The sequence below is a fragment of the Juglans regia genome, chromosome 14 (genome assembly GCF_001411555.2).
Source record: "Juglans regia cultivar Chandler chromosome 14, Walnut 2.0, whole genome shotgun sequence".
NCBI classification, from domain to species: Eukaryota; Viridiplantae; Streptophyta; class Magnoliopsida; order Fagales; family Juglandaceae; genus Juglans; species Juglans regia.
This window is the reverse complement of record NC_049914.1, coordinates 17,833,824-17,851,903: the sequence shown is the minus strand read 5'-3', so window position 1 is coordinate 17,851,903 and position 18,080 is coordinate 17,833,824. Positions and strand designations below refer to the sequence as shown.

The window sequence follows — 18,080 nt, the reverse complement described above, 5'->3', positions numbered from 1 at the left end:
AAGACACATTAATTTATAAATTTATTTTTATATAATCTCTTTAAAGTTAAAATATTTTTCTAAAATTTTAAATATCGGTGCACATTTGACCTATCAATTAATATGTGTCAAACAATCATTGATTTTGATGAAAAATTAATAACTATTTGGCGATGGAAGACTTAGAGCACTAGCATTGAACTCATCAAATTTATTTTTAAAATTTGATGAAAAATACATATTTTTCATATATCTAAAACTTCTTTCTCTATAACTCCAAATTGAATTAGCTATTGAATTCATCAAAATAATAATATAATATTATTTTTTTAATAATAATTATTTTTTTCATATTTTATAATTATACTAATTAATCATATATTATTATATTAATTAATAATTTAATTTGATTCTTACATTATTATTATAAGATGGTTGGATATTAAACGTGAATAAAAAATAGATTTGATTAGTGAACAGTAGCCCTTCAAATTTGAAGAAACATATTCATTTACTGTAACTCAAAATTTCACATTTATCTCTTTGGCTAATCCAATGCAGCTTTCTTTTGATGAAATTTATTATATTTTATATTTGACTAAACTTTTGATGAAGTAAATACCAATACTCTCATTGAAGGTTGGGACCAATTTGATTTCAATGGGAGTATTTGAGCGTACTTACAAGTACAAGAAATCTTTCAATATTTAATTTAAAAAATATTTAATTTAAAACAATAAATCTTTACATTCTTCTCACACTCTATACTTTATATTTTTTAATTTTTTTTCTTTTATCAAATATTTATTATATAAATAATGAATAGAAAATTTGAAATAATTTTAAAAACAATATTAAAAAATTTAAAAATAAATAGAGTTAGGGGTGGGCAACGAGGCCCCACCCTCGCTGCCCTGACCCGCTTCTGCTCCGCCCCAGCATGGCAGGGCTGGCAACCCCGCTCCGCCCATGCGGGGGCGGGGCCCCCCACCCCGCATCTAGGGGCCCTAGCCAGGGCGGGTGACGGGGAGGGCCCAACCCCACCCCGCATTTCCCCCGCTCCGCCCCTGTCCCCATTTATATATATATATATATATATTATATACATATATATAAACATAAATATCTATTTATATTTTACAAATTTTGTATATATAAATATATATTACAATTTGTTAGATTTGTTCACAAAATATGCATTGACAAATTTAAAAATTACATAGTTTAAAAATTAATATACTACAATTTACACAAAATATATACTAACAAATTTAAAAATTACATAATTTTTAAATTATAGTCATACTTACAAAATTTAAATATATAATTTGAATCTAAAAATATATTTTTAATTATTTTTATACTTATAAATAATTTTTAAATAAAATAAATATAATGTTTTGTTTTAAGTGAAAAGAGACAGGATGGATTGGAAATCCGCCTCGCACCCCACCCCCGTATCTCCGAGGCGGGAGATGGGGGTGAAAACCCCATCCCTCGCTCCATACGGGGTGAGGTAAATCATTTTCCATTAAGGTGTTGTATAAGGTGTTATAGGTAAATCATTTTCCATTAAGTAAAACTCAACTTAAAAAACTCGTTGCAAGGGGGTAAAACTGAGGGTTCATTTTTTAATTAAATTATTTGAATAATGCTGCCACGCGGTAGCATGTGATTGACAATCGGACATGGCGCCGCTGAGGTCACTGAGATAAATTCCAGCCCTCATCGCCCCATTAGTTTCAGAAAAGCGGAGGGGAATCCACGAGAGAAAGAGAGAGGGACAGAGTTGGATTAGATTGGTTAGGGAGATAAAGAGCAAAATTACAAGTTGGAGTGTTTGATTGAAGAATAATGGGGGAATCTTCAGAAGACTTGCAGCAATCGTTCTTCAGGAGGCACTGGGAGGGCTACAAGGAGTTCTGGGCAGAGAGGTTTTCCTTCTTGGACAACTATTCCAGGTTCATCAAGCGTGATAAGCCCCTCCCCTCGTGGTCCTCCTTCGATGTCCAAGAGTTCATTGCTTCCGACCCTGTTCACGGCCCCACTGTAGCGCTCTCTCTCTCTCTCAATCGTTTTTGGAATTCTTCAGTTTCGGCTTTTCTTTGATTTGATGTTTTGTCTTCACTTTGTGGATCCGCTTTGTTTGTTCTCGTTATTCATCTCTTTCTTGTCGGAGATTGTTTTTGGCTTTTGCTCTAGGATGTCCGTCTGGGTATGGCTTATTTTGCTCCGCGTTTGATTTAGTTTTCACACCGTTAATTTGTTTTATTTTAGTTTCTCTCGATCTATTCTTTGTTTTTTCTTTTTTATGATCTCTGGTAGAGTTTGGTTTTTGAGTAGAGAATATTCTTGTGGGTAGATCGTTTTAGGCCTTTTCCTTTTTATTTTATGCCTTACTGTTTGTTTTCACCATAACTGATGGTTATACCTAGTTTTTTTTATATTATTTATGGTGATCTTTATAAGTTATTTTTGCGGGAGATGTTTATTTTGGTATTCTCTTTATCCTTACTCGTTTGTTAGTGATTGTTGTAATTTAACTGATTGCAGAATAAGAAAAGTTCATGTGAGTATAACTTATTTTCTGGCTTTCGTTCCATTCCACGTTTCTAAGTTGGCAATGGTCTTTGATGATGAATGACTAGTTCTGGTGTTGCTCATGGCATCTTAAGTTTTTTGACCCATGCTATCTTGACGTGTTTGTAATTGGTTTTAAGTCGGGTTTGAGTATTAATAGTTGAGGGAGAAGTATGAAGAATTGTATTTGGTAAAAATGGGGGGGAGAGAGAGATGGGCACTAACCGACATTTCCTCCAATGTTGATACTGCTGTATGTTATTTACTAAAATGTGTGCGATGTTTTTCCGGGTGAGTCTACGTAAATATGTAATCACTCATGCTCATGTAAGTTGATTTTCTTGGTACCTTTGAAACATGTTATTGGCTTATTTAAGCACAGACCTCACTTATGCCATGCACTTGGAGACTTTAGTGGTGCTTAAGTGCACCTTTTACTTTTCCCGTTCCCTCTGGCATTCTCTTCCTTCTGTCTTCAGTTGTTTCAGAGTCTCTTCAAAATCATCAGCAATGACAATAAGCGAGAGGACCCGTAGGTGGCTTACCGGGCATATAATTAGAAGTTAAAGCTACATATCAGAAAGAACTAAAAGTAAAACCTGGAATAGTAATTATCCCTAGCGTCAGTTTCCTGTATGTCTGTAATTGCTATCTATACTGACTTTTTTTGTAAATAAGGTTCAGTCCTCCCTCAGGAGTCGTAAAGGGGATAATGTTCTGAGTTTTTCTGGTATTGTTCAAGACAGTGCTCGAGCTCTTATAATTTAAATTGTATCAAAGTGGAGAACTCGTGAACTTATTTCACTCTGTGATGCCATTGGACTGCACTCATTTTGCATTGGTTGAACGAAGAGAATGAGGAAAGAGCAGGCAAAATTAGGATGCCTGCTCCTTTTTGTTGTCTTTATAATTGGAGGGCCTACTAACAATGATTTGTTCCTTCATGTAATCCACCAGCCATCCATGGCTAACATTTAGGACCTTCTCCCACCTTGTAACGCTAGTATTTCTATGACATTGATTTAAATTTGCAGTTTTTTGTCTGCTCTTACGATACTCAAATTACAAGGAACCTTAGAATTCTTAATTGGGGACGATTAAGGGCTTGTTTTGATGCTTAAAGTATCTCAAAATTTTTTGAATGGTAGTAAAATGGTTTTAGTGAAGATGTTTTGTTTTATTGGGTTTTGGGAAATAAGAGAGCAAAAGTTGAATAAAAGTATAGTTTAAAATAAATATTGTATTGGAGTTGTGAAAGTAAATAGATAAAGTTAAAAAAAATTAAGTGTAATTTTTTAATATTTTTTTTATTTTGAAGTTTGTAAAAGTTGGATTGAGTTTTTTGCTTTTTTTATAGGTAGATTTTTGTGTTTGAGTGATGTTTGGAAATGAAGTTATGAGAAATTGAATAATGTTTTGTGTTGAAGTTATGAAGTTGAAAGTTTAAAATTGAATAGTGTTTTGTGTTTGAATGATGTTTGGGAATAAAGTTATGAGGAATTTTAAGGATTTTCGAAATTCTCATGTTTGCCAAATGTGCCCTTAGTGCATGCATATGGAAGACATATCTTATCTCTTCTTACAGATAAATAAGATCAATGACTCTCCAAATGTATTATTGATTGTCCCCCATCTCAACTAAGTAACAACATGAAATTACTTCTATTGATGGCTTTTTGGAAGCCAAACATAATGAACTGCATAGCAGATAGAAAAAATGATAACATAGCGCATGATGGGCCCTTTTGCCATTTTGATCTTTCCTTTACATGATGAGTCATGAAGTTTCTTGTTAATATTCACCGAGCTTGTGTCTGTTTTTCCTGAACTTTGGTAATTTTTTTAAGTTTTATTGACTGTATAATACTTTTGTTGAGTCATTGGTTGTTAAATATTGGATCTTTAGAGGGAAGATATTTTCTAATAGGATCTTTGTTCAGTTCTGATGGTTCCATGGTGTTTGTACCACCATGTAGTTTGCTTCAAAAGGTTTGATTTACATCTTTTCCTTCTTCAGCTGCAAACTGCTAGGGAAGCCGTTAACTTTGGCCTCACTGGAAGTGTTATTGGAGCTGTATCTACTGCAGGTGTTACCTGGAAATATTCGAGGAGCTTACATGGCAAGTCTGCTGCCTCTTTATAATATTGTTGAACCTATTTGTACCAAAGTATTGCCTAAGGATGAGTTTGTTTCTTGCTGTGCATTATTTCAGATCTATTTACTGAAATAAGTCATTGATTTTAGTTGTTTAAAGCTTTGTTTCTCTGGAAAAAGATTAATAATTACTCTGCAAAAAATGCAAAAGCTTTTGTAGTTGATCTTTAAAATGACAATATTTATACTTGTCAAAAGCTATTTTTTGTTTTAAAGATGAACTATATAAGCTTTTGCATTTTTTGCAGGGTAAGAATGACTTTTACAGTCACGTTTCACCAAAACCTAGCTTTGTTGAGGAATCATAAGATTACACAAAAGATTGCTCTTTTTGCATATACTGTTACTAAATTATAGCAAGTACTAAATTAGACATTTTGTGATGTTGATCTTGAGCACCTTCAGCACTTGTGATGTTTGCTACTATGCTTTTAGGCCGTTTCAGGTTTGGATGTTGACTTGGCCAAATTAGAAATGGCTTTTTAGGCCATTTTAGGGTTGACTTGGCCAAATTAGAAATGGCCTCTATCGGTGGCGTGGCAAACATTAGGGTATTGGCTTGCATTCTTGGATGTAGGATGGCATCTTTGCTCATGAAGTATCTGGGTTTACTTCTGAGGGTGCCAATCAAAGCAAGTCAATATGGCAGGATGGAACCTGTTCAATTTGTCTAAAAAAGGTCAAATTACATTGATCAAGAGCACCCTCTCTAAATTGCCTATATATTTTATTTCCCTTTTCCCCATTCAGCTTGGCCAAGCAGATTGAGAAGCTTTAGAGGGATTTCTCGTGGGGTGGTGTAGATGGATCTTTGGTCTTAACCGGGCATTATTGGACAAGTGGTTGTGACATTAGGTAATGGAGAGGGGCTTATGTGGTGGATATTAAATATGGGAATACGTGGAGCGGATGGTTATCCAATGCAGTAAATGGATCTCATGATTTAAGGGTTTGGAAGAACATTCATCTAGGATGGGCATAATTTTTCAAGTTAAATATGATTTGGGAAATGGATCCAGAATTCATATATAGCATGATGCATGCTGCGGAATCCATTTCTGTCTCTTTTATATGGATGATAGCTCTATGGAAGATTTTGACTCAGGATAATGTTGTCTTGTGGTGATGGACTGGTGTTCTGTGTGCAGCAAGAATATGGAAACTTCCGGTCATTTGTTGCTTCATTGTGATGTGGCTACGGCCTTGTGGGGTCACTTTTTCACCTCCTTTGGATTGAGCGGGTGATGTCATAATGGAGTTAATGGCGGTGTGGAGAGGTACACCAGGAGGCAATTTGTGCCTAGATGCATGGAGAATGGCTCCATTGTGATTAATTTGGACTATTTGAAATGAGCACAATGCCGGCTATTGTCAAGACTACCTGAGAAGAATTTTTTGTAATCTATCTATGTTTTAAGCTTCTTACCTCTTTTCTTTTTGACAGGTGCTGGGCTATCCTTTCTAGCCGGAGGTGTGTTTGGTTGGACATTTGGACACGAAGTTGCAAACCACTGGCTGCAACTTTACAGGTTGGACACCATGGCTGCACAGGTTAAGTTTATGGAGTGGTGGGAAAGGAAGTGTGAGGGACGGTCTTAACTGAATTTTGCGAAGGAAGATGCGCAAGTTTGTTCCCTTTTCTACAATAAGAATCCAAAGGTACAAACGTAACTGTCGATTGAAGTACCTTCGCTTTTCCATAGAAGTGAGGTATTTCATCTTTTATCTTTCATAAAACAACAGTCCAAAGTGACTTTGTTGCAGCCTTTTCTCTGCTGCATCTATTTCTCTTTTAACATGTTGAAGTTGATGCTGCTTTTCTGCTATAGCCCTTTTGTTTTAATAGCTCTTTATCTTTGTTTATATTTCTTGTTTATTTTTTTTAATTTATTACTATTTTTATATGCATCATTCCATTAGTAAAATTTTTTTTTTTTAATTTATTACTATTTTTATATGCATCATTCCATTAGTAAAATTGGCAGGAGTTAATTGCAAAGGTGTTAAAACTCAAGGAGCTAATTGCTCGAATTAATCGTCTGAAAATTCAGTGACTTTTTGGAATTAACTTTTAATTATAAGTCCATTAATGTCGATAAAGTTGGGTATTTTATCTTTATATCATTAACATCTCAGCTTTGATCTATGTATAATAATGAAATTGGTGACTTCGGCATAACGTAACGGTAAAATTAGAGTATATTGGAAATCATTTTAATATATAATAAATTCACTATTTACTTTTTTTCCTTTTGTTTTAATAACTTTAAATTTCATTTATTATTTTGTATATTTTCTAAGATTGGTAAGTCGAAGTTACGTGCCTAGACGCTGGGAATCATAAATCTATATATATATCGCTTTGCATTAAAAGGCGATTTGGTCGTATTGTCCTTGAGATATGATTCGCAGATTAAGAACTCTTCATGTTCTTACGGGCCCAAAAGTTCAAAATTTTACCCAATCTCCAATGCCATAGATTGGCATCATTTTTTTTTTTTTTTTGAAATCAAAGGTCATATTCGTATTGCTACACCAAACGGTTACACGAGTTCCTTACAAATGATATGCTCAATACATATTGGAAAGCTTTCAAGGGAAACCAAATCTTCAACACTATTGAGGGCGTCTTTGGCCAGCACATGAGCTCCTATGTTAGCATCCCTTCTTATGTGTGACCAATGCTCCAGTCAGGAAAGGACTTCAGTATAGCTTTGGCATCTTCAATTATAAGACCATCCTAGCTCCAATCCTTGACAGGTTTTTGCATCTGTTTGACCACCTGTAGTGAATCCCTTTCAAGCATTATATTAGTAACTCTCGTATCCTTGCAAAATGATTGCCATCAGCATTGCATAAGCTTCGGCTTCAAAAGGGGAGACTTTTGTAAATCTTCTCGCTCTGATAGTACCTAAGACCATGCCTTGGATGTCTCTGATAATGGCACCGATTCCTAGCACACCCAAAGACACATTTATAGCAGCATCTCAGTTAATTTGTACTTACCATTAGGAAGCTTTTTCCAAGAGAGTTTATCTTCAGGGCAGGAATTCACCCCAAGAGGATTAACCTGGGCCTTTGCAACTTTGAACAGTCTTGTGTCTTCGTAGGCCTTATAGAGGATAGAGTTAGAGTGTCTGAATTCCTTGCCATGCATTACCTCATTTCTTCTATTCCATATAAGTCTAGCAATTGAGCCTGCCACCTCAAGTTCTGCATTTGGTAGTTTTTCACTTAATTGGTCCCATACTTCTCGAAACAAATCATGTTGCATTGGATTGACATCATTAATGGAAGGAAACTTTATCCTTAATACTAAAGAAAAAATTTATTCATCTTAATTTTTATCATTTCATTATGTGGCATTAGATGATAAGTTCATAAGTGAAATATAATAAATAGTCTTTAATCATCTAATGACACATCATAGGATGATAGGAGGATGATGAGAATTGAGATGACAAGTAATATTATTCAATCGGTCAAGCGTGTTACCTTCTATCTAATTTGGTATTATGTTATGCATGTAAATTGAAAGTAACCTTTTTAATAAGAAGGGTGTATTTTATTGGTAACCAGGCTGACCAAAACATATTACATAAATCAAGTTATTGCGTAAGTTTGGTGCATAAAGATGTATTTTGCTAATTGCAATCAACCTGATATTTTATCCAAAACGATTGAAGTTGCAATTAGTTCGTTATGCATATTCGAGTTACCTTTTTGGTCCACACCAAGAAAGCTTAAAAATGGTATATCTATTTATATGTGGTGGTATTGCTATTTTAAAGAGATCTATTAAGCAAACATTAGTTACTATTTCTTTTAATCACAAAGAAATTATTGCAATTTATGAAATAACATGTGAATGAATTTAGTTAATCAGTAACTTAACACATATGAGAAAAGTGTGATTTATTTATAATCAAAGATAGCTGACAACTAGGGGTAATCTCGATTCGGTTCGGTCGGTTCCTAGGGGGTTTTGTGGACCGGATTGGACCTATTCGGTTCAAGATTTTTCTATCCTGAACCGGACCGAGTACTGCATAGGACCGGACCAGACTGGTCCCTTTCGGTCTGGTGTGGTTCGATCGATTCATTTGGTCTAGACCATGCCCAAAATGGGCCACTCAGTCTAATCCAAATCTTTTTTTTTTTTTTTTTTTTGCCCAATTTTAATTATTTTTGGCCCAATTCACATTTTGTACATTTTTAAACTAAACAATATTAAAAAAACTTGATCTTGAAAAAAAAAATGATAAAAGAAAAATAATCTATATAAAAAAGAAGTAGAAAAAAAAATAATAATAATGCAATTTGCAAGAGTAGATTACAAGAGTCCAAAAAAAAAAAAAAAAAAAGAAGAAGTTATAAAACCCAAAAAAAAAGAATAACACAAAAGTTATTACAAATGACAATCCAAAACATTCTCTCTAAGATATTGCAGTGTCCACATGTAGATACTAATATTAAATAAGATGAGTTAACAACTTAACATAATTAACAACTAAGAATAAAACAGTTATAGGATGATCGAAGCAAATTCAAATGCTAAAAGTCAAGTCTCTTAGCAACCTATCTGCAAAATGCTAAAAACCAAGCCAAGTCAGATTCAATGAGTAAAAGCAAAATAAATCTATAAGCTGTATAAATAATGATGATTCAATACATATGAGTAGAGTTTTAAAACCAGGGATAAAGGTAATCATAATGGATTAAAAAACCAACAATATCAGAAATCATAACCAACAATCTTCTCAGTTCTTTAGTCTTTAATTAACATTGGGTGTAGGGCCAGTAGGCATTAAATTTGACGCCTCCATAGAATCAGGAAAGTCCCCAACAAGTTCTATCCATAAAAATTTAAAATAAAATAAGTTAAATAAAGTTATATAACATAGAAGATGAAACAAAATAAACTACAAAAGATATCAAAAGTAAATTTATTACATACATTTATCCAGCTGCTTTTCAAATTACTCCACTTCATCCATTAAAATCTTAAGACTATTGGAGTAGAAGAACAATGAAGCCAATTTTGTACACAAATGAGACCCTCAACCATCATCGGATTTAAACTAGTAAAAAATGGTCAAGTACACGACTCGTAGTGTTAAATGTAGATTCAAAGGCCACAGTAGATACCGGTATTGCAAGTACATCGCGTGCAACATTTGAAAGTACGCGATATCTAATTGATTCACCTTCCACCAATTTAAAAGGTCAAAACTATTATCTTGTTCTTCACATCTTTCAGTTAGATATCTATCAACCTCTGACTTGCTTTCCAAACTATCTTTTGACTATAACTATTGCTTAAATCAGGCCATCAACTGTGCCTTTCTACATGCAATCTTGTTAGCTGAATGACTTACATCTTCATGTGGGGAACTTGTGCACTGAGGACAACTTCCTTCTTCATTTTCCATGTATGCCTCATACATGCGGATAAATGTATTTTTCACCTTCCAACTGAAATCAATGGTTTTTGTATAATCATGTGCATACATTTGTCCCAATCCAAACTCAAGATATCGCATCTTGTAGCGAGGATAAAAAAGAATCCCAACATACAACAATATATTCTGATTATTCAAGTTCTCCCAATATTATTCAAACTTTCTCTTCATATTTGTGGCCATTAATCCCACCAAGGGGCTTCCTTCTTCACACTCTATGTTAATGGTATCTTTAATAGTAACCAACTCCGAAAGAAGAAAAAAAAAAAACATTGCAAGTTACATATTCACTCCCCAAGAAGCACAAAATTGCATTATGAAATAATTGAAAAAACCTCACAAACAACTTTACCTTCTCCTAATCAGATGCATTGGGAGGCTCTAACTTCTTTGACTTTCTCCTATTCATCACATCTTCATCATCGACATTGTCATCATCATCATCATCTTCAATACTATCAAGGAAGCCCGGATCTTCTTTCTCCAACCGATCAAAAGCATTTCTAAATTTTGAAGCCCACTCCAATATAAAATAGGTGGAGTTCCACCTAGTCGGTACATCTAAGCAAACATGACTTTTGGATTGAATCACTTCTAACCCCACATATTTTTTAAATGTACTCCACCTTTAAGGAGAGGATTTAACATATTTCACAACACTCATCACATCGCAATAGACTCCTCAGATTCTTTCAACCCCTCTCAGACGATTAAGTTCAAAATGTGGGCACAACATCGAACATGCAAGAATTCATGTTCCAAAACTGTGTCCCTCCTATACTTGATTTTTTTTTTTACAAATAAGAAACAGCCTCATTATTAGAACTAGTATTACTAAGAATGAGTGCAAGTATTTTTTGTCACCCCCAATCATACAAACACATTTCTATGTCCTTACCAAGTGTATCACCCTTGTGATTTTCAACAAAAAAAAAAGAAAGAGTCCTCTTGTGTAGCTTCCAATCATCATCAATAAAGTGTATTGTGAGACACATAGTTGAAATTTTGTACGAATTTCCATGTATCCGTGGTAAGAGAAATTCATTGCCCTAAAAAGAGCATTTCTCAAGTTTTTTTTCCCTCATAAACAGACTAAAGCAATCCTTGGCAATCGTCATACAGGATGGAATCCCTACCCGCTTAGGGCAAACCACAAGCATAAATTTCTTAAAACCCTCACCTTCAACATGCCTAAAGGGCAACTCATCAAGAATAATCATCTCTACTAAGGCTTGTTGGCAAGCCTCAACACTAAATGCAATGGGCACAAGTCCCCCACTACCACTTCCTTCATCCACCTTCCAACCTAGAATCGTCTGGAACTTATCCGTCTTCTTAAACTGACATTTCTTACATTACTTCTCAATGTGATACTTCATGAGTTTCGTACTGTTGGTCTTCGTAGCACTTACATACGAGCACCATAATAATTACATGCAGCCCTAGGTTTAGTGAGATCATCTTTTGATATTCTTGTAAAGTGATCTCAATCCAGTGACCTAACTCTACCACTTTGTGTTGACTCTTGCACGTCATTTGTAGAGGACTCCATATAGAAAAATAAACAACCAAGCATTTACTAAGAGGGGGTGGGGGTGGGGGTGGGGGTGAGCGATTTATTTTTATCTCAACAAGTAGAAAATCAGTAAAAGAAAATTGTAAGATATATTTTGAAATACAAATAATTTATGTGGAATTCACAAGAATAAATAAAATAAAGAAATCTCATATTATTGAAAGTTGTGTAATATTTCAATCATTTCCAAATGTAAGTTTAGTGGCTCGCGATTATAATTTATAGGAGGGGTGTCTTCAAGTATATAGAGGGAAGGGGGTAGTTGAAAAGGACATTATGGAATCTGTCAAACATTTAGTTGAGGAATTATGTCAAACACTTCCCCTGCATTGCTCTTATTCCATATCTAAATCCTTTCATTACATTTACTTGATTTCTTTCTTACATCACTGCATCCACATTCCACAATATAACAAATTTGCAACGAGGTCATAATACACAAAACAAAATTATAAATGCCAACAAAATCAAGACATGAATCGCATCTTGAAAATGTATCTCTTGAGAAGTACACTTTAAAATCAAGAAAAAAGCAAGAGAGAGAGAGAGTTAAATGGAGGGGTTGGAGAGGACAACCTGGGGGCTGCGACGATGCTGCGAGCCTACGACGGAAGGGCTGGAGAGGGGGGATGAGGCGCTAGGGTTTTCTTACGGAAGGGGGGAATTGGGAAATGAATCAATTGATTTTGGGGATTGACCGCGAGAGACGAAGTTTGGGGAGTGGAATGAAACGACGCCGCTTGGATTGAAATTGGACCCAAATGGCGTCGTTTCAAGGACGTTAATTTTAAAAAAATAACTGGGTTACGAGAAACGACGCCGTTTCATGCAACCCAGTTTCATAATTCATCCTACGGTGACTTAAACGACGCCGTTTAGTCCAATTTTGTACTAAACGGCGTCGTTTCTTGTTTGGCAAATAATGTGTTATCTACTTGTGATTCTTTTATCTTTTTGACACATAAATTATTAAAACAAATTATTTAAATTAGTAAAATTAAAATTAAGTAAACTATTTAATGTGAATTATTTCATTAACTCATTAAAAAAATAATTAATGATAATTATATTTATAATGTTAAATGTTAATTGCTAATTTGTTACTAACTTAGAGTATGTCAATGTATTATGAATCTATGATAATTGTCAATATGTTAAACTTTTAAGTTTTTACATTTGTATATGATTAATAAATCATTGTATTAGGTATATATAGTTATAGTGATATTAATACTATACTATTATACATATATTATGCTATAAGCCTATAACTTTTATAATATATTAATATATACTAATACTATATATTATACTATTATAGTGTTACTACTACATATAGTATATGTGTGTATATATATATATTATAATGATATAGTGATACTAATACTATATATTATATAATAATACATTGATACTAGATTATTATTAATACAATATACTATACTAATAGTGATATTAATACTATATATAGATAGTAGACTTATAGTTATAGACTTATAGTGATTTAGTTATAAATTATAATTATAGTTATAGTGATTTAGTTTAGTTATAATTATATTGATGATGTTAATTATTACTTTATTACTAATTTAGAGTATGTCAATGTATTATAATAGTTCTAAGTTAATGCATAATGAGCCATATACAACTTTTTACATTTTGTACATGAAGCAATAAGCATAAACAATTTAATTATCCATGCATATTACATCCATAATTGAAAAAGATACATACTTAACATACTATTATAAATATCCAAACATATTCAAAATCAATTATCTAATATATTCACAATATCCAAACATATTCACAATCAATTATCATCCAACATATTCACAACACCCAAACATATTCACATATCCCAAACATATTCACATACTCACATTTTCACAACAATATTCTAACAAAATTTAGAAATATGCCTAGCAATATCCCTTTACAAATGACAAGTTTAAAAAATCTCCAACAAATAATCCTTCAAATAAAAACACAATACTAGTTAGTTCAAACTAAATAATACATAGAAAAATCACAACATAATTCAAAATAAAAAATATATATACATAATACTAACCTCACAATATTAAGCTCTTTTCCCTCTAACTCTCTCTCGCTCTTACGCACAATCACTCTCTCTCTCACTCTAATATTCACTACTAGGCACGGGTTGAAGGCAAATGGGATAAATTGCCTTCAACCCATGCAATTAAAGATGCCCCAGACTTGTCTTGGATGTCTGTATTTTTTTTTTCAAATTTTTTGGAATTAATAGGTCTTCCTTACTCGAACAACAGTGTTTTAAAGGCGTCTTCAAGTTATTGTAACGACATTTTAAATGAAAAGTCACTGCATCAAAATAGCGGTCAGTTCGAATGTCACACAATATACGTTCGCACGTTACGTAAAATCTTGGTTCCCACTAAAAGAACCGCCTAATTTTTAATACTTATAAACGTTTGAATGTACAATAGTTAATGTGCGAACGTTAATAATCCCTATAGCAAGCACATATCATGCGGATTAAGTTCAAACGTATCATTCAAAACGTTCTGACGTTTTGTTGATGATTTCACAGGTGAGGTGACCCATAATTCATGCGGGAAAGATCTCACCAATTTTTCCATTCACGTTCACACGTCCACGCATTTACGTTAGAAAGTTACATTCTACACGTTCGAACATAAATATCGCTCAGTTTCTCTAACAATTAACGCGGGAAAAGATCCCGCCAAATTTTTAAACACGTTTGCACGTCATAATAAAACGTGCGAACATAAATTTGTATTGTTAGAACATGATTCACATATTTATATATTTTTTAAACAATAGTGGTTTATATATTTATATATTATTAACTTATAATATGTTAGTACATAACATTAATTGTTAATTTCAATGTTATTAAACTAAATAAGAACACTAGACTAGTATATATAGTATATATACTATACTAACGTACTATGTACTAGTATAACTTATATACTAGTATATAATGTTATTAGTATAACATATATTATTAGCTTATAATATGTTAGTACATAACATCAATTGTTAATTACACTTTATTAAACTAAATAAAAACACTAGACTAGAGTATATATAGTACATATACTAGTACATAGTGCATAAGTATAGTGTATATATAATATATTATTTAGTATAAATTATTTAAAATTTATTCTAGAGATGTTCGAATGTACTAATAATATTCACATGTTTTGGACATTAAGTGACAAACATTCGCACGTAATGACATAACGTTCGCATGTCACGAGAATTTAGTAATTGAACGTTCAAATGTTAGAATTGAAACATTCGGATGCCTTTCTTACTCATCCCTTGACGTTCGCACGTTACCACTTAAATGTTCGAAAGTTATGTGTTTAAGAGCTTAAGTCATAATGCGAAACAGCACAAAATCAATTTTTCTCAAATATCCATCCATAGCCTCCATCACATACCGCTGCTTGCACGTAAAAACCAAAACGTTCGCACGTTTAAGCTTAACGTCTGAACGTGATATGTTACGTTCGAACGTGTTCTTGAAATAATTTAGATTACAGTACATAACATGCATCATAATATTAATATTGCTCGATTTTTTTTTTCTTTCAGAATATAGCTCATCTTCTGATGACCAGGAAAAGAGGAAGAGAAGGAACAAGCGAGGACACGTCTCGAATCGGGGCTCAAACAGTGATGTCTGAATGAGAAATCATGATCAACCACTTTCAGGAACTCATATGGGAGCAAAATAATGTTCGAGACTTGTTCGTTACGAGAGGCTAGATGGGTATCTGCACATCTATGAGTATACCCCTCAATGGTTCAGGAGTTTTATATGGGATGTGCTCCATGCTTAAGGATACATCATCTCACACCGTGACAGTACGCGGCGTTCAGTTTGAGGTCTCGGCGGATGTCATCATAGAGCTTCTGGGGATCTGTCGCGTAGCTGAGATATCGACTGCAGGAGATGCTCAGCTTGGATGGATCCCGATTAGATGCAGATGTAGGCACTTATGCATCATCTACTAGCCTAGTTGACCAGTCGGATGCTGGGTATACTAATGAGGAGGATGGTGGTCGAGATGAGGATTTCTACATCCTTACTGGGAGTGACCGAGGCCGAATCGATAGTAAGAACTCCTTCAGCCAGGTACAACTCCTCCGTTTTTTTCACATGTTGCATCTTATTGTTGCAACAAATATAAATTATGTGGGACATAAGACCACATTTAGCCAAACTCGCACACAGTTCCTTATACGAATGGCACATGGAGAACCCATTAACTTGTCACTTCATATTTTTTAGAGGATTTGTTACTAGGTGAGCGTCGTCTCCAGGACAACCTCCCATATGGAATCCTCATTAACAAGTTACTATTGGCCTAGAGTGTGCAACCTAAGATGGAGGAGTGGACGACAGACCAGATGAGCCCCATCGATATGACCACGCATCGTCTGAGCATTGGATAGGGGAGGGGGCATGCTCGACATCAGCCTGGTCCTGTACCAGATCTTGTTCCTCCGACCCAGTCTGAGCCCGGTGTTGGGAGTGCTAGTCAGTCGTTGACGGGTACATCTATGAGAGATGCGCGACCTGCTTGAGTTGATGCGATGATCTCAAATATTACTGCGCACATCTACCCAAAGATCGCGTTAGTAGAACAAAGTGTTGGAGATCTTGTCACCAATGTTCTCCATCGGATAAATATCCTAAACACAAACATCAACGCATTGACTGACGATTTTAATAAATATATAACCAACACGTTCTTGAGTATTTTATACTTTATTTTTATCATATGTAATGGACAATATTATTTAATATATCTACTGTTTTTTAATTTCAATTCTCAATCTTTTTTAATGTTAACTTATACAATTTTAATATTAAATCACTACATTTCAATTGTCAATCTTTTTTAATTTGAAATATCCAATTTTAATATTAAATCAATTAATATTCACACGTGAGAATTAATAATGTTCGAACGTTGGCGCAAAAAATATCCACGTTCACACATAAATAGCCTCCATGTTCGAATGTCCAAGGCACGTTCTAGCGTAAATATGTATACGTTCGAATCTAATGTAATTTCTCATCTACCTTTAGTGACGGTTTCAACAAACCATTACAGTAAATATTTTTTTGTGATAGTTTAGACACTGTCACAATTTACAAACTGTCACAAAAACTAATTTCTGTTGTAGTGATGCATGGTGGCCGAAAGGGGTGTGAGACAGCAACTTGCTTGGTGTCGCGGTGGCTTCCATCATTCCTTCAACTGGGCGTGGCGATATCGAGTTTCATGGTGGTGCAACATGCTTTTATTTGGACTTGTGATTTCTCTCTCATGGAGTTGGTAGTGGTCTTTGTTGGTTCCCTTAGTGCATATATGGCTCTGAGTAGTGAGAGAGAAGTTTGCTACGACTTGGACTACAAGAGGTGGGCGGAGGATGTGATGGTTGATGAAGGGGAGAGGCTGGCAGCGTTATGGTTGTGGCTGACTTGTTGGAGAGATACCAAGGAGCTGTTGTAGTGATGACGGTCGTGCGCATATGGCTGTTGTGCGTGAACGTATATATTGTTGATATTTTTTAATAGATAATATTAGTTTTTGTCTTTCATCCGTCTCTTCTGTTTTTTCGTTTTTTCCATTCAAGTTTTGAACTTTTGAAATAGGGCATAACCTGGATTTGATATCTTTGACTCCATCAACCCCCGTGCTGATAATCCTAGTCAAATCGGCTTTAACGGATGAAAAAGTAGTCGTTTTGTATCTCTTCAATTTTTGGAATCTAGGAGCATATTTTGGAATGCAACTTCTACTAGTAGGTTCCGTAATAAAGCCAAATGTTTGTTATTCAGAAGACTAGGTCACCAACGTTTAGTTTTTGCCTTTTAAAAAAAATTCTATATAAAGGTGGCTTGGGTTGCACGACAAGGTAGAGAGAAAAAATAAAAAGGCTTGAAGCTATTCTTTCAACTTGCTACGTATAGAGAGAAAGAAAAGAAAATAAGATAGTGTTTTGAGATATTGAGAGTTTCTAGACAAAAGAGATGTGTTATTTTTAGAGGAGATTTGAGCTCAATATCTTGTGCAGAGTTTATTTGAGCTATATGACAATCAGTTGAACTATTATATTTTGGAGGAGACAAGTCAAGAGAAGATTTGTTGCACCGGTTCAATTGAAACTTTACATGCTACAGAGGGCTTGAATATCTTTAAATAAAACGAGATTTTAGTGCCTCAGTCCAAACTGATTTCGTTTAAATTTTTTATTTTATTGTAATTTTTTCATTTTATTATTGTGAATTTCA

At 34.2% G+C, this 18,080-nt stretch overlaps 1 protein-coding gene across 1 annotated transcript; it reads left to right on the top strand.

Moving 5' to 3' along the window:
- Positions 1-1,543: 1,543 nt before the first annotated feature.
- On the top strand, positions 1,544-6,577 carry LOC109013999 (succinate dehydrogenase subunit 6, mitochondrial). The gene is made up of 3 exons (XM_018996295.2): positions 1,544-2,028; positions 4,577-4,679; positions 6,159-6,577. The coding sequence occupies exons 1-3, from the start codon at positions 1,834-1,836 to the stop codon at positions 6,311-6,313; spliced, it is 453 nt and encodes a 150-aa protein (XP_018851840.1). The 5' UTR covers positions 1,544-1,833; the 3' UTR covers positions 6,314-6,577.
- Positions 6,578-18,080: the final 11,503 nt, after the last annotated feature.